We start from the raw sequence: 26,680 nt of genomic DNA on the forward strand, positions 1-26,680 counted from the left end.
AATCTCATAATGAATAGATGCTGTAATGATTTTTCCATAAAGGTATACTCACATATGATCGATGCTATACGTAAACGGTGTTGTTTATAAAAAGCCCTAGGTACGATCAATTAGCAATGAAACGATATTTTTGGCCGCGACGCCTTCTTCATCGACGCGCTCAGGGTGCTGGATCAAAATCGCCACATTTTCACGTGAAGTAACTCTCGATAGTGCCACGTAGAGTTGTCCATGTGCGAAAACATCGGTTGGCAAATACAGTCCCAGATGGTGCAGAGACTGCCCTTGCGATTTGTTGATCGTCATTGCAAAACACACCTGAAATGGAAACTGTTTACGTCGAATTTGGAACGGAAGTCCGGTATCGTTGCTATCGCAGTAAATGCGTGGCAATAGCACGTCGTCCCCACGCCGCTTACCCGTTAATATCCGCGCATGGATGCAGTTTCGCCTTAGTGCAACTATCTGCTATCGCGTCCCGTTACACAACCCACGTTCGGTGTGTAGGTTCCGAAGAAGTAGCACCGGTGCAAATTGCTTGAGTTTTAGGCTATGCAGTGGGATGCCGCTGATGTTAAGCGAATTGAGATATTCGGGAGGTAGCTGCAGATGTTCGTGCTCTTCAGGGTTCACCAATGTATCGACCGACAGATACTCTTGGTCTACTTCAGGCAATTTCATCATCACAGCATTGTTGATGGCAGTCACATCAACATTCAGTGGAGAAAGAATTGCGCGATCGGTGAAAAAATTCGGATATTTGTACCATCGCTCGATTTCAGGGTAAATTTTGTCAATGAGCTCTCGCACGTCAGCTCCCTGGTTGGTCGAAGAATTGAGCATCATGTCGAGGGAAATTTTTGCGAAGGTAGGGTCCAACCCAGCAAACGTTGGATGCCGCCCTTCACCGATGCTCAAAAGAAACTCGGCAAATTCCTGCAGCTCTGCGGCTAGATGCGAGTTAGGTGCTCTTTGAACCCGCATATTGACGCTCAAACTCAACTTCTGACAGTGCTCCCACAAAGGGCTCTTCTTCAGGCACTGGCTAATGATCTGGGCATCGGTTCCCTTTGGCACAATTGGGAGAATTTGCCGAAAGTCTCCGCAAAGCAGCATCACCTTCGCCCCGAACGGTCGCTGGACGCCCACAACGTCCTGCAACGCACGATCGATGGCCTCCAGAGCATAACGGCTACCCATCGACGCTTCATCCCAGACTATCAAGGAGGCCTGCCGGATTAGATCTGCCAACTTTGATTGCACGGTGATAGCACATTGGGAACGGTCATCGAGTGTTAACGGCAGTTTGAACATGGAATGAACCGTTTTCCCTCCGGTCAATAACAACGCTGCGATGCCACTCGAAGCAGTTGCTAGTGCAATTTTAGACTGTCGACGCGTATATGCCAAGATCTTTTCCAACAGGTACGACTTTCCAGTACCTCCGGGTCCATCCAGGAAAAAGAAGTTGTTGTCGCTCTCGGAAGCATTGTCAACCGCGGCTGTGATGGTGTCGTACACAACTCGCTGTTCCGCATTTAACATATGCACTGTCGAGAGCGTTTCCTCAAGATCATCTATGCTGTAGGATCGCTCCGCATCGATCAGCGCATTGACGTTCGTTTGCGCCATCACCTGGTCTCTAACGTGGACAAACTCGTTCAGCTGCGGCATGTCCGGGAAACTGGACAGATCTTTGGACGGTGTAGTACCCCTCAGATACCGATCTATAATCTACAAAGCTCGCAGGTGTTCAACGTCACGAAGGATCCGGTTTTGCTCGGAGTCTTCCGCTGTATACCGTGTCCAATGGCTCCGACGAAAATCTTCGCACAGATGATCCGCATACGTATCCCACAGGCGTCGCGTGTTTTGTACGAATCCTTCCGACAGGATGAGCGCGAAGAGGTGGCGCAGTTGGGCAGGCATCTGGAACAAAACGGCGTCTTGCATCGTTCTGTCCCACTCGTAGTCATCTTGAAGCAGTCCAGCAAGTGTAGCCGCCTGTTTGTAGGTTACTACAAACTGTTCCATCGATAGTGCGCAAATCCTGAAACGACGTTGGTCCTTTACGGTAGCACAGCAGTAGGCGCATACAGTACCGCTCGATCAGCGCCATCGAGCAAGAAACCATTCGACCGATCACGCTTGCACCACTACGTACACGGCGTATCCAGTGTTTGCCTGAACCACGCTGCCAAGGAAGTCGTTGTGCTGCCTGCGGTACAGCGTATCGGTAGTAAAGCGGGAGATCCTGGTAAGTAAGCGTCCTGGCATAATCATCGTGGGCCGCCAGCTCGAAGAACCGCGTGAGCATTGTGTGGTGTCCTCGGTTGAGCACATCCTCGACCGTATCTTGTGCATTGAACGTGACGCGTTGGTGATTCTCGAGATGGATGGCAGCTGTACGACTGTATGGGACTTGGCCTGTAACTCGAAGCGCATAATCCGCCAGCAACTCTCAGACGCAGAAATGTACCGTGCATCGATGTACCGCTGAATTTCGTCCACCGTCCCATCCGGTGAGACCGCCCCACGGTCGTGTCCTTTGTAGACATATTTGTACAAATATTTCACGCTGGTCACCGTCGTGCACACCTCAACATTGATATGGCAGTTGTCCCCTACAATCCGTGGCTGGTTAGTAAATACAACGTAGCGGTTATCTAGCTCAACGCCATGGTTACGCCGAGCATCGAGCTTCACGGTACGCCCGTTGTTACGGCGACGGTACAGCGGATAACCATTTTCCTCACGTCGTGTGTGTTCGCAGAATGCCTTCGGGAAGTGTTTCGAACAGACACCATCCTTCATGCAGGGTAGGAGGATCAGGATCACATCCTGAGGATGTGATGGTCCACACGGGCCATGCGTCATGCATTTCCGGATCGTTTCATGCAGTTCTGCATTAACCGGATCTGGTATTTCCGCAGAAACCACTTTGTCGTAGTCCGCTGCAGATCGCGGTTTGTCACTGTCTCCAAGAATCAGCAGACAGTGTGCATGCGGCAGACCCCGTTTCTGAAATTCTATGACGTGTATTCGAGCGATCTGAAGCCCTAGCACTCCTGCGGACAGATCTGCCAGAATCGCCTTTAGTTTTTCTCGAAACACACGGGTAGTCAAGTCCGGTCGGTCCGCAGCTTGTTGGCGGGGTAGTAACGCCTGCGTTATTTCTACCCATGACGGATTGCATGTAATCGTGATGAACAGATCCGGTTTGCCCATCGCCCGAACGATTGCCATCGCATCCTGGTATTGCGCGCGCATGTAGCGGTCACTGCCAACGAACGATGGTGCCAGGATGACTCGAGTGCCTGCTCGATCCAGCGTTGTTGGTGCTGTGGGTTGCTGCAAGTCGTTGACCACGTGCTCGACACCAGCTAGGTCCATGATGCCGGCATAGGCATCAGCACGCAGCTGCGCTTGATTTTCACGCTGAAATCATAATCGTTGTGCTTCCATTTTGCAGTATTGGTCGACACAATACTGCTGCAGTAAACGTCCAGCACGGTGAAATAGCTGATACGGTAAGCCGCGTACTCGCGAGGGCTCACCTGGCGTGATGAAGATCCAGCTTCGTCGTCTTCACCGTCACTACCCGTGGTATGTGTGTTCCTTGCCGCTCCCGCGTTGTTCCGCCTTGGTGCTTTGCGCATACCGAAACTCCAACCAACTTCAGCGTACGGATGTAGCAGCGGATATTGCAACGCATCGTACAGTTGAGAGTGCTCGGACACTTTCATCAGGCTACCGGTACCACGATTCTCCAAGACAATGTCTCGAGGTTCTGCACTGTCGCTGCTGACGAATATGCCAGCTACCTCGTCCGCTGTCGGTCGATTGTAGCGACGGTGATCGACTCCTTGCAATCGGGCGTGAATGCGCAGCTGCAAATTTTCTTCCTGAGCCATCCGTTCATACGCATGGCGAAACATGCCAGCAAGTGGATTATTCTCATTAAAGATGTTTGGCAGGGTGGTCACAATTTCCCGATTGAGCCCTCCGGCGAAAGAAACCTTGGCGTCAACCGTTGCACTGCTTTGTTCCATTGAGTGGGAGTCGTGGAAATACAACTGAGCAAATATCGGTGTACGTCCTGGCGGTGGTGCAAGACCACCGATGCGATGACATAGGGCGCCCTGGATTCGATAGTTGTATACACCTCGACCGGCTCCAACTCCTTCATCCTGACGTACTGGATCGTTCGCACGCACCGATGAACCCATGGAGGTGAATGCGAACGCATTATTATATGCACGAATTTGTTGCATAAATTGTCGCGTATTATATAATTCCCGCAGTGTATATGTGCGATTTCCGTTTTGCAGCATAAGTTGGCGTCGACGGTATGCCTCGTACTCCCGTCGATGTTGAGGTACGACAGTTGTCACTGGCACATTAGCGTTACTGGTGTTGGTGACAAAAGTATCTGTAACTGCAGTGACAATAGCTGTAGTTGGTTCGACTACAGGCGGCCCGTGGAGTGCAATACGCTGACGATATTCGGCTTGATATTTTCTATTCAATCTTGTTTTTCGAGCAGCCGGCGTTTCACCATCTGGAGGGGTGGCATACCGGCTCATCACGGACGATGTATGAGTTCTAGAAAACAAAGAATCTGAGTGTCTTTCATACTTATTTGCTTATACTACATACTCTGCGGCGCGCGTGGACGTTGAGGGCTCGGATTCAATTGGCACTGTTGATGATATCAGGCAATGCTTCCAAGGTGACGCTCGAAAAGTTCTCCAGTGTAGGAGCAAACAGATCCATTTCCAAAGATCTATCAGTACTTTATGCCAAAAAAACATTATCATTAAATTTGCTCTATTTTTTATAAAATTTATATATACATACCTATCAATCTGCAAAGACGTTGTAGGCTCTACTTGTCTTGCAATGTCAGCGAGGCCTGCGGTTGACAAATTTCCCGAACCTCGTGACCACACAGTCGAGGAATTTCTTTTGCGAAGACGATATTCGGCTGGATATTTTCTATTCAACCTTGCTTTCCGAGCAGCCGGTGTCTCACCATCCGGCGGGGTGGCATACCGGCTCATCACGGAAGATGTATGAGGTCTAGAAAACAACGAATCTTAGTGTCTTTCATACGTAGTTGCTTATACTACATACCCTGCGGCGCGTGTGAACGTCGAGGGCTCGGATTCAGTCGAAAGATCTTGCCCCTCAGTATTCATGGCCGAAGTGTTCTGCAGTGTAGATGAAAACGGCGACATCTGCGAAAATGCATCCATACTTCACAAAGACAAAAAATATAATCATTCACTTTGAACTATTCACTTCAAATTAGAACCACTATACTTTACAACCAACGTTTAAGTTTCCGCACGTCTCGTCCAAATAGAGGATAAGAGTACTAAACCACTAGAACCAATAAACTGGCAATCCAGAATTATATTCGCAATCGTGTAGAGTAACTGGTTTTCTGTTGAAGAGTACTTCTTCCAACTATCCTTCAATTTGCTCTCAAGCGAACATTGGTTGCTATAGCGATCCTTCGATTTCCCCTCAAGCGAGCCTGTTTCTAAGGCAATCAGTGCAATGCAATGGGATGAGCGTTCGGTGTGGTCCCTTACAAAAGTAAGGTTTTGCATCACTTTTGATGCCTTACTTTATCCTAGTAGGGACCTTATAGGGACCTTACGGTGAAAACCTTACATTTACGATTATTTAATATATAATTTCCTGAGCTGTCTAATAATATTTATGGATATTCATTCCGTCTTGCATTCGGTGTTTCCATAGTTGACACTTGTACGTTGCAACCTCTTGGCGATCGCCCAAACTGTTCATCAAAATTTCTTTGATTTGTTGAAAGTCGGATGGATTGCCCGACATACAAAGAATGTCCTTTGCTCTGCCCTCTATCTTATTATTCTCTGCCATGACATACATTTCATACACGCGGTCGTCAACCCTGCCTTTGAATAGGTTCAACGTTTTCTCGACCGTATCAAGCCATGCGGTTAGCTGTTTGCGATTACCTTCGTACGATGGTAATGCTTTGATGGGATCGGGAATTTTGCAAAATGTTCGATGTTAATTGCTTCAATAGCCTGATCTTGTTGTGGCTCAGATATAGAAATGGGTGCTGTGCATTGATTTGATGCCAGTTGCTGGATCATTTGCATGAGCAATTCATGTCCATTTTGCAAACGAGCCATATTATCAGTTAGCTTTTGTAATTGATCTGCTTCCATTTTTTCTGAACTTATGGAGAGATTTTCTATTTTGGGGAGATCAATTTCTTTTAATGTAGTGGAATAATCTCCAGATGAGTCTCCACTCAAACTATCGGTTTCCGATAAGTCTTTTAGAAAAAAAACGCTTGGTACGGAGTTTCGGTTTTCTCTCTCGTTTCTTTGCCACATAAAACAAAAGCAATATCAGTCGAGCTAATGCTTCGTGATCGTTTCGATCGACCACGTGCTTATCAAGCCTTCCGTAAATGCCGATAATAGAAAAAAGAACAAAAGAATTATCTGGCAAGTCTATCTGGTAGTGCTTGCACAGAATCACGTGTGGACACAAACAATTTTGTTTATTTCGGTCGATCTAGTAGTGCCGGGAATAAACTGAATACACTTTCACTTTCACTAATGAAGAGAAAAAAAATGTACTCACGTGCTTGTCCGATGGTCCAATTTGTTAGGGAGGGTCCTCGAATCGAGCAGCGAATATAATTCCTCAGCTGCCGACGCCAAAGCGGGTACCACTTGAAGTGTGTAATTTTTGATTACTTTTTCACTTTTTTCACCTAACTATAGTCTACAGCGCCAATTATGTTTTCAAAAAACGTTATAAATTTATTATAGGGTAACTGTACCAATAGTGGTGCACTAAGTAATGTAAATACCAATTAGGTGTAATTTATGGGCGTTAAGAACACAATATTCTACATATTTGAATCAATTATGATCGAAACATGACTTTTCTTCTGAAAAACATCTATTTTCACCGTGAACCATACAAAATACACGCAAAAAAGCGTATTTTTCTTCCTAGTCGGTTGCTCCTATTATGGTGGTATGGTTCCTATAGTTGTGGTATCGTGTTCCTATAGAGTACGAAAAACTTGAATATATTTTGACTATTACTTATTTTTGAAGCATATTTCAAACAGAACGGTAAAATACTCCTTGACCAATGCGTTGTCATTGAAAAGACTGTATTGTTTTACCGAAATATGTCTAATTTTAATTCATAAAAAATGCTCTGAATATTACAGCTAAAACTATAGTATATGCTTTATAGCGTGGCCAAAACCGGAATAAAACTAAAATATACTTGTGAAAAAATCTATGGCTACTATAGGAACACTTCTGGTTTTTGTGCCTATAGTGGCACTATGGTAAAAACTATGAAAATATAATAAAATTTAGCTAAAATGAACTAAGTTCGTATAAATCAATTATATTGGGGTATTTCAGTAGCGTAATCATATAGTTTTAATGATTTTGCGGTGATTTGTAGCCTTAAGGAAATCATGATATTCGTTATAGATTCTTAAGGAATGCAGCATGTTGGGACAACTTGTTTTGAAAATATGAATTTTGGAGCTTCTATATTACGGAATGAGATGGTTCATCTTTTTAACACTCCGCAGAAGATCAAAGAACATTTCATAGAAGAACAAATAACTCCATTGTATATATATCGGCGTAGAGCTAGGATTTCATTCCACTACAACCACTATTGGTACTAGCTCCACTATGGGTGCACTTACCCTACTCTCATTAAACCTAACCTAAACTAAACTTAATCTAACTTTGAATAATAAATCGCTTAACTGGACCTGCTCGCTCGGAGGTTCGAATCAAAAAGGGGCGATCGTGGTCTCTCGATGTCCCAGCTAGCTTCGCCGCGCGTGGCCGTGTTGCCAGTAACGACAATTAGTTTACTAACCTTAGGCTACTTATACCAGTTTATAATTATATACAACCGGACGCACTTACAAATAAATAGTATCCAATCAAACATATTTTTTTTATGGTTTATTTCTTCGCAAACACGTTTTTTGCTCACCAAGTAGATTTATTTTTGACCATCGTATTTTTCCATATTAGCCGTCAGCATTCCTGCTGTCTAAAGTGTAGTGATGGGATAGCTCCAGAAAAGCACGATATCTTCGCATCCGATCCAGCAAAGGAGCGAGTCCTTTCGTAGATAAAAAAATATGGTATTATAACACCATAATCTTTATTCATTTATTCATTATTTTATGCTGCTGATTAAGTCACGGACAAAACGAATATTAGAATTATATTCGCTGCTCGATCAAATACCCTACTACCAATTTTGAATGAACTCAGGCCTATCCCCGTGGATCGGAGCGAGACGCAGCGACTGACTTATGCTCCGTCGCATTCGTGCTGCAGCACCGAAATTTTTCAACCCGCTCTTGAGTGAAACTTTGCATGAAAAATGAAATAAAGCGAGGGATGGAAAGCATAAACCGTTACAGTTTGAACGGAAAGTTTATTTTTGAACTTTGGATGGCACCGGTGCTGCCACCAACGGTAGAACATTTACCATTGTAAATAACATTGACGCTTTCAAATCTATTATCGATGCACAATAAAGAGAAGAAATAAAACAAACATAGCTCCTCAATGGTTATTCCTAGCCAAGTGCATCATACAGACAAAAGATAGTCGCACTAAATACCTTTGCATTAATATTTATATCATCTCAATTGCCACAGAAATGATTGTGTTTTATATGATCAAAGATGTATGATTTCAAAAGTATTCGAAGCATTCTCGTGCGGTCTCTTCAAGGCAACACTTGATAGAATAAAGAATCCTTCGACAGAATTTCTATATGTGGGAATGTTGTCATTTACGTTATTACAAAATCGTGTTTGTGTGTTACATACTTATAATGACAACGAGAAAATAGACAAATATTATTCAATTCGAACGATCTGTTAGCGCATGCACATGCACATGCATATCGGCAATTCCAGCGCTAGAAAAACAAATCACAAGTTTTCTAGTTGCCGGTTCAAGCTGTGTTCTAAGAAGGGCGGATGAGATTGTTTTCCTCCCGCATTCAATTTTTACTCTTCTCCCGCAGTTGCTACCATTGCTACCGCTGTACGTTTTACACCTGTGAATAAACGAATGCATATCAAACTAACAAATGTTCGGCTATTCACAAAGTGTGTCCATTATATTCAAAACATAAAAAATATATCCCAGCGATACATTGATCATTTGAATCAATGATCTCGAACGCCAATTATTGCGAGGTGTTCGACGCTATGGATTCATGTTCGCCATTAGATATTTGAAATATAGAATTCTTTTTCGAGTTTTATCTTCGGGCGTGAAAGATATTCAAAAGTGGGGCATTTAATTTTTTAAATAATCGACATAGACTGTCCTTATACCGATCAAATCTTGATTAGTGACAAACGTTTGCATTTCGGGAATATTACAATAACGTTTGCATTTAAAAAATGAGACAAATTTTAACGACTTTTCATGAAAAAACGGAACACGTTAGCAACTTTCTGTTAAAAGCAAATTAAAAAGTAGCTTTTCGTTTAAATTTAGAACAAGTTTGACAACAACCATCTACGTTTGATTTTGTGTTAAACATCCAGCTTAATAGCGGACCTCGTGACCAACGATTATTTAAAACCAGAAGAAGACAAGTGGTAAAAAAACCTAGTACTTTATATTACTTTTGAAGCTTGTTACAGTATTTTTAAAGTGTTTTGTGGTCCCCAAACTCCCATAGAACGGCATATCGTGGATGAAAATCAGCGAGAAGGATTTGCCCAAAGTCGCTGTTCTTCCTGTTTAGACTTCCGGCGTATGGAGAAGAGTATAGTGTGCAGTGTCTTCCGGAATCAATCAACTTTATCAGAAAACACGATAAAGAGCACGATTCAGTGGGTTGGACGTACCTAGCCACAGTAAATCATATGTAAAGAGGATCGGAGGAGTTGAACGGGTTAAATATAATTAAAATATCACACACTGCTAACCTTCGTCAAGCATATCAACTACAACCAATCGAAAAAAAAAACATTTACAACAACTGAAAACATTCCTACATGGTTGGTTTGGTTGGCTATGCCAAAGTTTCGGCCAAGGCCAATTGGCCGTCGGAAATTATTTTGAAAGTACTAAAATCTTAATCTTACAATAAAATTTACTTTATTCAATACACGTGTTTGATTTTTTTCTGATCGTCGACGAAAATTTGTCTATTTTTTAATGCAAACGTTAAGGCCGTGTTTCTCAGATCAAAGGTTAATTCCAAAGTAACGGTAATCTTTGTCCGGCAGTGGTTAATTTTCTATCCACCTGAGCAGTTGCTACACGAGTTTATGTATTTATATTAGGGTTACCAGCATTAAAAAAACGAATGCATTTTGACTAAGGAGTGCCATCAACCTGCTCTCTTTTAAACTGTCAATACATGATTTCACCTTATGCTGGGAAACGATTATGTCTCCGGCAGAAGAAGATGTTGGAGCGCATTTTGCACACAAAAGTAGCTTTTGATAAGAGCTAGATTTTTATCCGTTACTTCCGAATGCTGTCTCCAATTGGTTCATAAATTTATGTGTAGATCTTTACTAGTTTCCCAAAGACGTAATCTCATGAAACAATCAAATGCTAAGCAATGAAAAATGCGAGGCGACATCGAAATCTGAAAAAAAAAAATCATTGCAACTTGCAGTTGGATGTAGTGGATGTAGGTAAGCTGTGCAGTTAGTTTTTAACCAGATTTTGGCATGGCCTATCTTTGTAAAAGTAATTTCTTATCTGTAATATATTTCAAGCTAGATATGAAGCAAAGTTCCTCGTAGAGGAAAAAGTTCCTCGTATTTTGCGATCAAGCATGAAGCAAAGTTCCTCGTAGAGGAAAAAGTACATCTTTCATCATTCGTACTGTTCTTGCTCCGCATCCACTTTTGGTTTGCATGTTCTTAACGTATAAAGCACATGTTACATAAAAAACATGCAACTTAAGCGCTTGGTCACTGTTAATGACGCCGGCAGTACACTGGGCCTAGCGCCAGTTTGTATTGAAATTTAAATCAAACATTTTGCGGTCATATTTTAGTACCTTTTATTACATGTTAAACATGTGAGGAACAACTGCAATGAAAACACAAAGAAATTCCATGCGCATATGTATATTTAATGCTGCACGAAAATATAACAAAGATAATCATACGGTGCGATCGGTTGTCGCCACACCAGTGCACGATGGAGCGAAGCCGGGATAAAAATCAAAAATTCATTTTTGGATTTCAGAAAAATGAAACATGTTTTCTTAAACTACAAGATGAAACTAAGAAATGACCCAAAAACTAGAGCCTTTGCTCTTCCAGATTCTGAGAAACAGCCCGTCAAAGTCAAGATTTGTGAAAATATTGCGTGAAAAATTGAAAAAAATCCATCAACCTTGAAGGTCTGTAACTCCTATAATAATGGCCGGAATCAAATTTCAAGCACAGTTTTGGAAAGGTATATTATCCTGCTTTAAAATTGTTGACAGTTTAAGTAAATTGAAATTGAATGTCACAAAATATTAAGAGTTGTTTCGCAAAACTCCTGGAATTTTTTTCAATTTTCTGTTTTTAACCTTACGCCATCGCTAAGGATCGTAAAAGATTGTAATATGTTGCATACCCACTTATAGTCTAGAATGTTTTGAAACAATAAATGATGGTTTTTTTTGCATATACGCGCGAACTTTACCTGTTTTTTTGAATTTTGTATGTGAGGCTTATAGTTTATCACCTACTAGGCGTCTCCATCATGCCATATGTAGCATCATGTGTGGTAAGAAATATTTGAAATTCTCATTCAATTAAAAATTGTGAAGCAGGGTAATGGTTGAACATCACGTAAAAGAGGAAAGACAAGTCAAATCACTAGCAAAGAATGAAATTTGGTTTGGTTTGCTTTGAATGTATCAGGTCGCTTTTACTTGTTCTACAGCTCATAAACCCATCTTTTTATACCCAAGATTCCTCGGAATAATGTACCCTACACTTACACTTTATTCTGTTTGTACCCTTACACATCATATACGTTTTGATATCATAAACGTTTTGAAAAACATTAGGTATGCGTTAGAGTTCATTGAAAGTGAAGTAAGCAATAAAAAAAGCAGAAATCTTGCGACACCTTTGATCTTCTTTGTGTGATTCACTAAGCGTCACATTATTGTGCTCGTGGGGCATTGACGGATCTAGTGGACACAACATTTACAATCAACCGTTTCATGGTTCCGGCGAAAATACTGCATCAGACAGATTTACTAGTATCGGCATTAACGCCTATCCGCCTTTCGTTCATTAGTGACGATTTAGATATCAACTGGATAAACTTGATGCACCAAAGTGTTAGGATTTGCAGGACAATTGTTATCGAGTTTGCGAAAGTTTGTTATCAAAAGATAAAGTTATACAAACAGTAGACGAAATCAAAAGCCAAATAACCAGGTTGGTCCCTTACACAATTCTGCTAAATGAAACAAATCATGCGGCAGTAAACTATTCATATTTTATGAGTTTTTTCTCTTCTTCTTGGCGTAACGACCTGCCCGTGGGCTTACGGGACTTATTTCCCTGTTGTATGTGGATGGTCAGTTCTCTCGTACAGGGGAGGGTCCGGTCTCGGTTGGGATTCGAACCCACGCCGTCGAGGTGGTGAGCCCCGACGCTCATGGGCCGATTACATGAGTTTAATTGATGGAAAATTTTTGGCATATTTAACCGACACTCTGTCTATGCAAACATGTTGTGTATGTGGTGCAAAACCAACAGAAATGAACAGTGTATAGCACTTAGAAAATGGATTTATTCCAAATCCTGAGAATTTATCTTATGGAATATCTCCACTGCACTGTTGGATGATATTTTTCGAATGCTTGCTTCACATTTCGTACAGATTTGAATTCAAAAAATGGAAGGTTACTAAAAATTATAAAAACAAGTACAATGACCGAAAAAAAACTGTATTGGAAAAGATGTACAAAAATGTGGTGTTAAAGTAGATGAGCCAAGGCAAATGGGTAAACATAGTACGACGGTAAATGTCTGTCGTCGGGCTTTTTCAAGCATAAAAAAATTGAGCGATATTTTGCAAATAGAAACAGAACTTATAGAAAGGTTTCAAAATATGTTAATGGCCATCAAATGCTCACAGCCTTTAAATCCAAAAACTATTAGTCTATATTACAAAGACACATACATGTTTTACAAACATCATTACAATTGGTACAAAATGCCTTCTACTGCCCATAAAGTTCTTGCGCATGTAGGTGAAATAATTTAAAAAGCCCCAGCACCATTGGTATCCTACAGAGAGAGGAAGCAGCAGAAGGTAGAAATAAAATATACAGAAGGGATAGAAGAGAACACGCCCGTAAAATGTAGAAATATTAAAGACATTTTTATGAGAGCATTACAATCATCCGATCCATACATTTCAACAATATCCCTGGCTATATCGTTGAAAAATATAAAACAAATCCCATACCCAGACGCAGTTAAAACATTCTTCGTAGATTACAGCTCCTCAAATAGTAACAGACCCTTGCCAATTCAAAACCAAGTAGATGATGGTACAAGTTCATAGTATTCAGATAGTATCTCTTCGTTAGGAGGCGTTATGTCCGCGTTAGATGCTTTAAATATCAATTATATTCCAGATAACAATATTTTGAAAGAAAATTATGTTGTAAATTTAGTTTGTTTTACATAAAACTAAAAAAAATCTGTAAAATTAATGTAAAAAAAGATTGAAAAAATAATGCACCCATAGAAAAGTCCAATAATATGTGATTTTTGCAGCGCCACCTGGCGGGATTGTCCAGAAACATCATAATTTTGTGTAATATAATAGTATTACACGATATTACAATGAAAAAATTGCAAAACATTGGATTCCGAATTTTATCCCGGCAATTTGCTCTTTTCGCTCCATAGTGCAGTGTGGCAAAACAAGAGTCAGCTAATTCTTGTTAGCGGTTCTATTTACAAGGTCAACGCGCGTGCGTTATACACATGTGTGTATCAAGCGACGCGTGCGTGCAAACACCAAAGCGATTAAAGAAAACCCTAGTTAAACCCGAGGGTGTACAAGAATCTCGGTGGACTACTGGAACAATTCGAGATTAACACCCCACACGCTTCGGACTGGCAGAATCAAATGGTAAGTAAAAACTTTAATAACAAAGACAAATATATACATCTTTCACTCTCTTGGGTGAAACCCTCTTGGGTTGGGCCCCCCATGCACTTGGTCAGAGTCGTGTTGACAGGTGCAGAGTAGTTTTGTGTGGGCTCCAGAAAATTGTGTAATTATCGCATGAAAAGAAAGGGTATTGTCCGATCTGATCATCGATAATTGTGTCCAAAGTAATTAAGTGTCTGTGAAAGAGTTTATTGTTATGTGAATGTCGACGGCCGCGCCGGATAAAGGGTTTTAGTGAAACCGTGTTTTGGCGGGCAGTCTACGGCGTCACCGGTCTTTTGTGTTACAAAGGTAAGTACGGTGTCGGTATCTGTTTTGTGTGTATGTGCGCGGGCGTCCCTTGGGTTTGAGGCTTTGGCCCGGAAATTTTGATACGGTCATGGAACAGCAAAACTGTGCGAAATGTTTCAAGACCGTAGCTGAAAATGAGGACCCTGTTTTTTGTAGGGGAGTGTGTGACGGTATTTTTCATCGTCGCTGCACCTCCTTGAAAAAAAGTGAATTTAGATTGTTGAAAGACAATCAAAATTTGTGTTTTCGATGTGACGCTTGCGTTGCAAAAAAACCGCCGGGAAAGAATGCGGACGAGACCTCGGGTGGTGGTGTTTGTACCATCGAGCGTTTGAACGAAATATTAAAATCGTTCGAGCAAAAAATTGAGCAGAGATTAGCAAAGGATTTGCAATCCTTTAGAGAAGAGATAGGCGAGACAACAGGTTGCACGCATCATCGCACGGTAACAGTGTTGACAAGCGTCGGCCCAGTGAGCCAGATTTGCAGGTGACAATTGTTGACAATCCGAGCGTGGTCGTGCAACCAAAGTTTGTTAAGAATGAGGTCTCAGTCTCGACTTTGTTAGAAAAACCTTTAGCAAATGAAACCAGTAATTTAGGGACTTGGTCTAATGTGGTCAAAAAAACATTGACCAATGGTAGTAACAGCTCTGTTTCGACCATAGTAAAAAAATTTGACGCAGGTAATTTTGCTAAAGCATTACCAGCACCAGCACCCGCTAGTAGTCAGTCGGACCAACATCAGCAGAGAAGATTAGTGATCATTCCGAAAGCTAGTCAATCTTGCGCTGTGACAAGGACCGACATACGGACTAAGCTTGATCCGAGGCGCCATCAGCTTTCGGACTTTCGCAACGGTGGAGAGGGCCAAATTTCGGTACAAGTTCCTCTTGGTGAGAACTTGAATGCCGTGAAAGATAGATTAGGCTTAGCTCTTGGTGAGGCATACATGATTTCACTGCCTCTCGCAAGGATGAAATTAGTTGATATGACCGAAGACTATTCTGAAACGGAATTGGTTGACTACCTCAAAACTCAAAATGAGGGAATTCCGTGGTCTCATGTCAAGGTATTAAAGAAATACGAAAACAATATGCTTAAATTTGAAAAGTTTAATGCTATTATGGACATTGATGAGGACTCAGCTCGGTGTCTTGAGGGACGGAACCTAGTAAAGATTGGATTCGATTCGTGTCGTATACATCGAGCGGTCAGGGTTTTGCGTTGCTTCAAGTGTGCGAAGTTTGGACACATTACCAATGACTGCAAAAATGAGTTGGCCTGTTCAAAATGCGGTGATAAACATAAAACAGCAACTAGTAAGTCTGTTGTTTTTAAGTGTGTCAACTGCGAACGGGCTAATAATTTGAGCACCAACAACTTCAACACGAACCATGCTGCAAATAGTAGTGTGTGTCCATTGTTCCAGAAGGAGTTGAACAAAAAAAAGAAGTCTACGCAATAGCAAGACGGTTGGGATATTGTTCGGCAGTATGAAATATTGTATATGAATATTGCTGGGCTGCCAACCAACTGTGCAATGTTGCGTACGACAGTAGAGAAAATTAAACCATTGATGGTTCTAGTCGCCGAAACACATATCACGGAAGTTGAAGCTTTTGATCAGTTTCACATACCAGGATACCGTGTCGAATCTTGTTTGTCTAACTCGCGACATACTGGAGGAGTTGCAATATACGCCAGAGATTCGGTTGTTTTCAAAGTTTTATTAAATGAAATGAAAGAGGGCAACTGGTTTTTGGGTATTGCGGTTGCTCGCGGTGTGACAGCGGCGAACTATGGAGTTGTTTATCATTCACCTAGTTCTAGTGACTCTGGGTTCGTGGGTGTTTTGGAGGGGTGGCTGGACAGATTCATCGATTTCAATAAACGTAATATTGTGGTTGGTGACTTTAATATCGATTGGTTGAACACTGAAAAGTCGGTTCCCTTAAAAAGAGCAATGGAAGCAGTCAACTTGAAACAACTGGTTAACCAGCCGACTCGCATCACGAGGCTGAGTAGAACCCAGATTGATCATGTATATTGCAATTTCGAGTCTTTGTCAGTTGCTACGGTGTCGGCTCTCAAGATAACTGACCACGAGACTCTAGGGTTGAGCCTTCGTAATGAGCATTCCAACATTGTCCAAAAACGTATTTCTTGTTTGACCGGATACTCCAAACCATCTCTTTGCAATTTCGTTAGAGAGGGTTTGCAGAGTACAATTTCTGGTTTTAACGAAACGGCTAAAATATTGTGGGATACTCTGGAAAATGCCATGAAAACCTTTACAGTGGACCGAACTATTGCCTGTAGGGATTCAAACAAGTGGTATAACACAGATCTAGCAAGGCTTAAGAGCAGAAGGGACTGTGCCTATGCCAAGTTCTTAAGGACAAACATTTCTCAGCAGTGGTGGGAATACACCGCTTTGAGGAATGAATATACACAGCGTCTGAAAGAAACAAGGCAACAGTTTTTTAGCAACCAGATCAGGGAACACCAAGGTAATAGCAGGGAACTGTGGAAAGTCCTCAAGTCTATGCTAAAGCCAGAGGATAAGCCTGGTTTAAGTGTAACATTTGAAGGATGCGCCATTTTTGAGGAAAACACAATTGCTGAAAGATTTAACACTTTTTTTGTTGATAGTGTCAACTCTATTCATCAAAGTATTCCTTCCGTGGCTGAACCTTTGGCATTGAGACCAAATAGTAACCCAAGACAACAATTCAAGTTCGAACCAATATCGATTGAAAAGCTCAAATCGATTTGTTTTAGCTTAGAGAACAAGGCTGGAATTAGCAAAGTGAATGCTCAGGTACTTCGTGACTGTTTCCATGTAGTTGGGGGGGTCCTTCTTTCACTGATCAACCAATCATTGGAGGAGGGTATTTTTCCTGACTCGTGGAGGGAGTCTCTAGTAGTGCCAATTCCTAAAGTGTCAGGAGCCACCAATGCGGAAGAGTTTCGTCCGATTAACATGCTTCATATACTTGAAAAGGTGTTGGAACTTGTTGTCAAACAACAACTTGTCCAGTATCTTGACAGGAATAACTTGCTGGTGGAGGAACAGTCGGGCTATAGAGAAGGACATTCTTGTGAATCTGCGCTGAACCTTTTATTAGCTAAGTGGAAGGAGTTAATGGAGCGAAAACAACCGATTGTTGCAGTGTTCTTGGATTTGAAACGGGCGTTTGAAACGATATCGCGACCTTTGTTATTGGAAACAATCAAAAGGTTCGGTATCGATGGAGTTGAGTTCCAATGGTTCGCATCTTATCTCAGTGGAAGAACGCAACGAACAATTTTCATGAACTGTTGTTCAAACCCTATCGAAAACACCCTTGGGGTTCCACAAGGAAGTGTTCTTGGTCCAGTGTTGTTTATTATGTATATAAACGACATGAAAAAGGTTTTACAGTCATGTGAAATCAATCTTTTTGCGGACGATACAGTCTTGTTTGTCTCGCGGAAAGATTTAAAACAGACCAAGGAGCTTTTGAATGTCGATTTAGATGCCTTAGATGGTTGGTTAAAATACAAGAAATTGGCCTTAAACATCAAGAAGACCAAATTCATGGTATTGTCTTCGAGACAAATTACTGACCAATCAGCTATTGTCATCAATCAGGAACCAATCGACAGAGTCTCCCAGATAAAATATCTGGGAGTTATATTAGACGAAAAACTGTCTTTTGGGACTCATATTGACAATGTCACTTCCAAAGTGGCAAAAAAGTGTGGTGTGATTAGTAGATTGGGCAACAATCTGAAATTTTTCGGAAAAGTTCAGCTCTACAAATCGTTAATAGCACCACACTTTGATTTCTGTGCATCAATTTTATTTCTCGGCAATCAAACACAGTTACAGAGACTGCAGAGGTTGCAAAACAGAGTCAGTCAGAGTCAGAGAACAGTGTTCCAAACTGCAGTCTTTGTGTACAAAATTTTGAAAGGCCTGGTACCAACGTATTTGGGGGAAAGGATAGTGGTTGGGTCTGACGTGCATCGGTATAACACTCGTAGTGCCGGTGAGCCGAGACTTCCCAGCTATCTGTCTGGAAACGCCCGAAATTAGTTGTTTTTTAAAGGAGTACAATGGTACAACAGGATGCCGAGAGAGATTAAACAAGCGCAAAATCTAAGGGAGTTCAAACGCCTATGCGACGTATACGTGAAGCAGGTGGTCTGACGCTGTGCTTGTAATGTATTTAGTAAATGTTGTAGTTTTTGAGCCCCGTAGTATTGCATTTGTCAACACGGTCTTTGACTATGGTGATGATGAGTAAAAAAATGAACAGGGACTTTTTATTTTTATTATTTAATTTAACTTAATAGAATGAATGAGTCTACATAGTTTTGAGACACGCGCGCGTAAATGAGGACAATTGGTGGACATGGCTGTACGAAAAGAACTAGTAGTATCTACACATCTCGCTGTAGTTGGGTCCCTTTCTGTTCTTGATAGTGGCACCACATTATCAACCAATGGTAATTGGCGGTGTGAACTACAAACAGAGCAGAAATACCCTTTTACACTCCGGAAGGTGGTGCCTCGTTACCTTGGGGGACTCGGCGATTTGCCTTTCGAGGTGATTGCTCGGGACCGTTGTATGCAAGGAACAAGATCAGGTCCCTTAAGTAGTACTGGTGGGTTTCACCACACTATCAACCATTGATAGCTGGCGGTGTTAACCAAATCTGTGCGAAAATACCTGCCCTACTCCGGAAAGTGGTCCCCTTTTGCTAGTTGGGAAATCTAAGATGTACCTCTTTGTGCAATTGATGGCGACCGTTGTATGAATGGAGCAGAGATGGATGCGATTGTTCTGGAGAGTAATGCCATAAATGCCCCCTCTCGTTTGATGATTTATATTCAATATCGCAAGATACTTTCGTCCCTCTCAAACCTATGTAGGGGTAAGCGGTGGGACTCATCATCATCACCCTCAGGCAACATATCAACTCCAAAAGCCGAAGGAACGGCGGAACACCTGCTACCAGGCGAGCAGAACACATCAGGAGGTTACAAGAGGACCGCAGAGGGGAGCGAGGCAGCAGAACGACAAAGGCAGAACAGAACAGAAGACAAAGAAACAAACGGAACAAGAGTTGTGAAATGTTTTTTGAATTTTTTCACATTTTTTGCAAAGGTTCAAAACGAAGCTTAAATTTGTTGAATTATTTCATTAATTATTTCATACGCTTCAATTATTTCATGAACTCCGGTGCTGCATCTGAAATGAACGGAGCTGCTTTAATAGGAAAAGTAGCCGAACACTTCACAGAAAAGCAGCGGTCATTTTCCATAGCGAAATGTTGGTGGGGTACCAAATGCAACCCAGCACTTCTGGGTTGGCTGACGATGGTGTGCTCGAAAGAGCTCGATGAAGTGCTCGACTTTTCATATTGGTAAGAACTTGTCGAGCAATTATCAGTTAACTTGTGAAGAGCATCTCCAAAAAGTTAATTGATAGAAAAAATAGCATATTTTAGAATCATGATAATAACGCTACGGTTTTTAGCAGCAGGGGAAACATACACAAGTCTGCAGTATTTGTTTCGGATAATATAACTTTGCATGTTATTTGGACGGAGTGTTTTATCATATATTTGGATTTACAGGTTTCAAAATCGTCGATCAGCAAGGTGGTACCAGAAGTTTGCGATGCAATTATGGAGGTATTATACAAAGGTAACGTAGCAAATGACAATTCAATGTTCAGAATACATTTATTTTTTAGTTCATTCATAAGTTTTTAATCCATCAACCTAACTATAGCTAGAAATAAGAAACTTAAAATAGTGATTAGGTTAATCCAGACGACAGCAATATCTCTCGGCAATGTTGACGTTTACCGTATTCGTACACGATTTTGTTGACTGTATGTGTGTGCCAAGCAACATTGCCGAACGAATTAACGAGCTATCCATGGGTCGACGAATAAGCTATAAACTGTGACGAGCAATGTTGACAGCGATCCGTCATTAAACAAGGTGACGAGAGGGCAAGCTAGAATCTGTATAAACCTTACGTGAAATGCGTAATTTGACAGAGTTGACAACTCAATTTATTTTAAATTTGTATGTGATCCAAGCAACACCATCAATAGAAATCATTTTTGAAATGGACCCACCTCGCCCGAAAACTAAACAGTACTGCTGAAACGTAAGTACAAATAAATAATTTCAGATTTCCAACCAGTATTTCTGGTTCATATAAGCAAAATCCTAGAGTGTAGGTAAAAAATTCTCAGCTTGGCATGTGTTGTTGCTGCCTCCGTAGAGCGTTCTTAAAATAAGTGTTTCAAAGCATGTGCGTAGCGAAAGTATTCTTAACCTGATTCGGTAATAAAACAAAGAGAGTTATCGATTCAATGTACAGTTTTGAAAAAAAAGGAAAGTTACAATGTTTATTTTCAAATTATACCACAAATATCTCAGTTATTTATTATGGTGAAAAACAAAATCCTATTTCCAACCAATAAGTACATAAAGAATTCAGAAGTCGCAAAAACAACTAACAAAATATTACAGCATAGCCTCTGATTTTGTGATGCAGATCTCCAATTCACGATTGATGTCGAATTTTGCGATGCTCTATTCCGTACTCCTCCTCATCACCTTCTAAACGTCTTACCTTATTTTGCTATAGTTATTATTTACAGTTGTGGTACAGTTATTTTTAGTATTGTTTTCCCTGAAACTTGGAACCACCTCGTAAATTACGAAGATATTTTGCATTAATATGATTTATTAAAACATCTTCATCTACTTGATCCCTTGAAAGTTTAATTGATAATTATTATAGTATCAGAAGACTCTTGGCACTTCGAAAGCCGCCCCAAAATAAACATTTGAAAAAGAAACACACACGTAGTGGTGGTAGATGAAGCTGACTCACAGGTTTTGGAATTGGTACAAATTTCAGGAAATACAAGAGCAAGCCGAATGCGTGGCCTTAATTAATTTAATCAAAGAACATCCAATCATTTGGGAATTTAATAATAAAAAATATCTGGACCGAAATAAGAATGCTGATGCGTGGCGTGATATCGCGGAACAACTGGAGCAATCGGAAGAAACGATTAAATCGAAGTGGAAATTGCTCATGACATACTACAACACAGAAAAGAGCAAGCAGAAGAAGTCAAATATAACGGGATCAGGTAATTTCAAATTAATTGCTCAATTGTAAAAAATCATAGAATAGAAGCTTTATTATTGTTTAATTAATTCATTTGCAGCAACTTCGGAGGTGTGCGTATCTTCATGGTACGCATTCGACTTGCTGGCATTCATCGGGGATATAAGTAAGCCACGAGCAACTGTCGAATCGGTAAGATTAATACTTGAATATTTTTTAAAAATGGTGTTGTCCAGGCAAAATATTATTGGTGACAAAATCGTGTGCCAACGACGTACGAACTCGTTGCAGCAATTGTGCTGATCTTCTTGGAACGCCTTGTAAAGGTATCATCGAAGAGGTGGGTACTTCGTTTCGCCACGAGCCGTTTATAAGTTGCCCATTTACCTCTCTGTCGATTGTGTCTGATGGCATGTAGAGCTCGGCGGAGTTTCTTTTTCTAGAAAAATTGTGCAAATAAACACAGACCAAAACAATTTTCTTCGCAATATTCGGTTCTAACTGCATTGGCTGTGCTCGACTTTGCCTGTAATTGAAAACCTGGGAGTGTCTGGCGGGATTTCCAGAGAACGGGGTCAGCATATAAGACGCGAGAGCAAATGCCTTGTAGCCAAGCAAAACATACGGTATACGGTGCGTATAAGGAGCTCTCAAGATGGTTGCCTCAGGAATGCCCAACGTGTTGTTTTCCAAATCGTTGTAGATGGAACAATTTGAAAATGTTCCTCCATCAGACATCCTTCCTTGGCATAAACATTGATGGTACCACCACATATTCCTTCAATGCAGATATCAAGGCATCACATGCTTCGGGGATGATTTGAGAAATTGATTGCTTGGAAACCTAGAGACAGAGAAGTCATTCAAATTTAGTTAATTTACAACACCATTCTGCTATTTTTTACCAATGTTCTTCTTCTTCTTGGCGTAACGACCTCTTTGTCATGCCTGCCCGTTAAGGGCTTACGAGACTTGTTTCCCTGTTGTACGTGGATAGTCAGTCCTCTCGTACAGGGGAGGATCCGGTTTCGGTTGTGATTCAAACCCACGACGTCGAGGTGGTGAACCCCGACGACCACAGGCCGATTTTCTAACCGGCGATACCGATTGGCTGCCCCAGACCTTCCTCTTACCAATGTTACTTACTCTGAAAACTATTGATAAGCTATCATAGGAATCACCTGTGGCTAGAAACCTCAATGTTATACAGAGCCGTTCCTTGGGAGTGATCGCTCGTCGCATGTTTGTATCTGTTTTCGCAATACTTGGAGTGACGAGATCCAGAAGATGATTGAAGTCTCTGTTTAGCCTTATAAAGTTTTTTATGGTGTCATCTCTACACCATGATTTTCTAGATCGTGCACCAAGTTTGCTGTTGTGTCACCACGCCGGAGAAATAACGATCGAACCCAAAAGCGACGACGATGCCGTCGATTCGATCGTCGTGCCGCCAAAAAAAGACGTAAGGTATTTGACAATACCAAAGATGCTTCAACAAGCTCTAATGGTTGAGTCATTTTCTGTTAGGAGATTCTGTGGCGTGAAGATGTGTTGTTACACTTTTCTACTGTTTCTTGCTACTGTTTCTTTGTACTAGAATTTCGTTTTATTTACTATTGACACATACTTCACCAAGATAGCTAATATAGTAAAAACTATTAGTAACCTTGAAAATAGACTAAGATAACTAAAATTCATGAAAAGGATTTAGTAATCTAGACATTGGTGGAAAAGATTGCCATCGTATGGACAGAATCCGCCATTTTTGTACATGGCTGACAACCATGTTTGAATGTGCGAAAGATTGCCGAAAAGATTGCCATCGTCTGGAAGGGCCTATTCGCTTCACTATGTCCCGTGTCTCTCGGTGTTTGTTCTTCGCTCGACAATATCCAATGCATTGTTGTGCATGGCTTGATACAACAAGCCGATCGCCAAGTCTTGTTCTGTGGGATCAAATCGCTCGATCCAGCGAGCAACATTTTTTTTTTTTTTTATGTGGCACGACATCCCCTAGTGGGACAAGGCCTCTCTCCGAAGAGAGTTTGTGTGACCGAAAGACGGTATATTATAGATCGGTGGTCAGCCGGTCGTAATACCGGGGGGTGCCAGACTCGAGATTCGATCCCACACCTGTGGTGTGGTGTTTCCTCGCGCTACCGCTGCGCCATGGGCACCCCCGAGCGAGCAACATTACCACCGATTATTGAAGACGTTCGCTAGTTAAGTCCAATAATGCTTGAAATGAAGCTGTGATTTCGTTGTCCTGTGCCCGTTGTTTCTGAAGTATTGTAGTGGAGGTTGGGATAGATGGATTGGGAAGTGGAGTAGTAGTATGCAAAATACCTTGAAAGGAATTTGACAATCGGGAATCGGATTGGGCAATGGTTACTTCAGGAAAGTTAGAATAACACAGCGGAGATGAGCAAGATGGAACAGCGGAGATGAAAGAAGAAGAGAAGTAGGATTGGGGTTGGATGGTCCGGGGATAGGAGAAGCAGGTAGAAGCATTTCAGAAGAACTTAACCTTCAGATCTACAACCGCCTACCTAGGTAAGTTTTGCCCTTTTATTTTGCAATTACTTCGAATTGAACAGTTATATCGACTCGAAATTCCTGGAATGCCTCAAGCAACATGTTCTGTATCATTCTGCCGAAAACCGACCTTTTATTTTTATTCTAAGTATTTTTTTACACCATTTTTCTATTTATACCCCTTAAATCTACAACCGCCTACCCGGGTAAGTCATACGTTTTGTACGAGAGTTTATATTTTTCTGTACCAAGAACAACCACCAGTAGGTGAAAGGAGGTGCCTCTCGGGTTTTTCTTTTTATATTTATATTGAAAACAATCCAAATTTATCTAAGACACACTATGAAAGACTGTTTTACTCCTCGAACTCCTCGAACAATTAGTAATGAGATAAACTCGAAGACGATGTACAAATATGCAAATTATGCTACATTTTGGACCACACAGCAGCAACGAAAGCATTCTAGGTGAACTTTCATAATTTGCTACACAAAATAATAATTTATTAATTGCAAGAAACTCATGATGCAACGGGTTGAATTAAATACAAAAGAAACTGTTATCGTTTGAAACAAAACGATCGAATTTAAATATATGAGCTAAGTTTTAAAATGTTAAGGCTTAAATATTAGTTGTAACAATGTATAATGAAGAATTTCCTCCAGATATGCCACCGAATTTACTGAGGAACATGAACATTTCCAAAACGTAAAATTTAATAGAAAAATATTTCTACATCTTTGAAATTTCAATTTATAAGCAAAAATGTTGAAGGCACCAAGAAGTTACTTCACCAGAAACTTAAGAAGTATAAACAAACACAATAACTTATTGAAAATGTATGGTTTACAGAGTTGGCGATTGTAGATCCATGGGATAAAATATAATAATGAGCCGGACGCCTCAGTTAGTTTAAAAAAAAATAAAATTTATTTTTATTTCCTAATAAACACTTCTGTTGAGGCGCGTCCTCACTCGTTGAGTACTACTATTAGACTGATTATAATTAATTGTTCTTGCTTCGCGATCGATGGCTGCGCGTGGATAAACGCGTCGTCAGCTCTCCACGTGCCGGTGCTGCGTTGCGGCTACAGGTCGATGGCTGCGCGTGGACGTTTGCGGCGTCAGCTTCTTACGTGCCGGTGCTGCGTAGCGCGATCGGCCGTTCGGTTAATTCTGCATCGTCGGCAGTAGTGATGAGAAAACTCCAAAATTTCAGGAGCAGATCAGATCATTTGCTCTCAGTCAAAGATCGGATCAGATCAGAAGAGCATAATCGTACTCCAATGCCATGCCGCTACGGGTAATGGCGTCACTAGGATCATAATGGAGCAGATCAGATCACATCGCCATAGGTCTGCCGGCAAAGAGCGTATTGGATCAGATCAGAACACATCGCCATAGCGCTACGGGTAATGGCGTCACTAGGATCATAATGGAGCAGATCAGATCACATCGCCATAGGTCTGCCGGCAAAGAGCGTATTGGATCAGATCAGAACACATTTTTTTTTTTTGCGTAGGGTTCGCACCGTTTATTTCCTTACAATACTATTATTATTATTTTTTAGATATCACAAAATTATAATAAACGTGCTAATCCCTATGAAGCTCGTGTAATTGCCCCACCAAACGCACTCCTTAGCGGCAGAGTTTGGTGGGGCGAGCATCGTGCCGGCCACGGCCCTACTAGCTGAGTTTCTCTCCTCCTTCATCGCAGCCTAATGTGGCGGTTTTTCCTCGCTACATTTTGTGGACAATCCAAAACCAAAGCCTCATCTTCTGCGCCGACGCTGCAGTCGTCTTGCCTCCTGCAGCGCTGCATCGGCGGCGGTGAGGTCCCTCCGGGCAGCGAGAAGCTCCTCCTCCGTAACTGCTTTGTGCTCCCGGAGCAGAGCTTCGTTCCTCCTCTCCAGTATCTCGTGGTTCGCTCGTCTCGTCGTCCTGTTGCGTAACCGCCGGATGCGCAGCTGGATGTTGCGCAGCACCCTAGACCACTCCGATCTCGCCGCAGGTGTCAACGCAGCAAGTCTACGAGTGAGCTCAGGGCGCCGTCTCCGAGCTTGGTTTCGCGCTCGCCGAGCGGCCGCCTCGGCCGCCTGCGCTCTGGTCGCCTCCGCTGCTGCCGTGGAGCGCCGGTGCTGCTCCGCTCGCCAGTCGCTTTGAAGCTGGCGCGTAATCTCGCTGGCAGCGGTCACGACACGGCTCCACGAGTCGGCGCTGTGAAGCATGTAGAGTTGTAGGTTATCCGGTGTTGCTGGCTCCATTCCATGTCCTCGCAGGAGGCGGCCCCGAACGTTGTCGAATCGCGGGTAGTGGAACACGGCGTGCTCCGCTGACTCGACCGTTCCTGGGCAGTTGGGGCAGTCTGGGGACTGGGTGAACCCCTTGACAAACAGATATTCACGGAAAAATCCGTGTCCCGTGATAACCTGCGTCAGATGGAAG

The 26,680-nt window shown here is 41.9% G+C and overlaps 2 protein-coding genes across 2 annotated transcripts; both read right to left on the reverse strand.

Moving 5' to 3' along the window:
- Positions 1-468: 468 nt before the first annotated feature.
- LOC131264626 (ATP-dependent DNA helicase PIF1-like) lies at positions 469-1,674 on the reverse strand. Its single transcript, XM_058266898.1, has one exon. The coding sequence runs from the start codon at positions 1,672-1,674 to the stop codon at positions 469-471; it is 1,206 nt and encodes a 401-aa protein (XP_058122881.1).
- A 468-nt stretch (positions 1,675-2,142) lies between these two features.
- Positions 2,143-4,229, reverse strand: LOC131264627 (uncharacterized). Its single transcript, XM_058266899.1, has 3 exons — positions 3,558-4,229; positions 2,480-3,438; positions 2,143-2,218 (listed from the first exon to the last, which is right to left on the reverse strand). The coding sequence occupies exons 1-3, from the start codon at positions 4,227-4,229 to the stop codon at positions 2,143-2,145; spliced, it is 1,707 nt and encodes a 568-aa protein (XP_058122882.1).
- Positions 4,230-26,680: the final 22,451 nt, after the last annotated feature.

Source organism: Anopheles coustani, chromosome 2 (assembly GCF_943734705.1).
Source record: "Anopheles coustani chromosome 2, idAnoCousDA_361_x.2, whole genome shotgun sequence".
Classification (NCBI taxonomy): Eukaryota; Metazoa; Arthropoda; class Insecta; order Diptera; family Culicidae; genus Anopheles; species Anopheles coustani.

Bases quoted from the DNA above. Each gene is read 5' to 3' on its own strand.
- LOC131264626 (XM_058266898.1), bottom strand. From the start codon at position 1,674: ATGCCGCAGCTGAACGAGTTTGTCCACGTTAGAGACCAGGTGATGGCG.
- LOC131264627 (XM_058266899.1), bottom strand. From the start codon at position 4,229: ATGGGTTCATCGGTGCGTGCGAACGATCCAGTACGTCAGGATGAAGGA. The intron at 3,439-3,557 runs GTGAGCCCTCGC...TTATGATTTCAG, and splicing joins CTGGATCTTCATCACGCCAG to CGTGAAAATCAAGCGCAGCT. The intron at 2,219-2,479 runs GTACATTTCTGC...GCTGTACCGCAG, and splicing joins CAGCGGTACATCGATGCACG to GCAGCACAACGACTTCCTTG.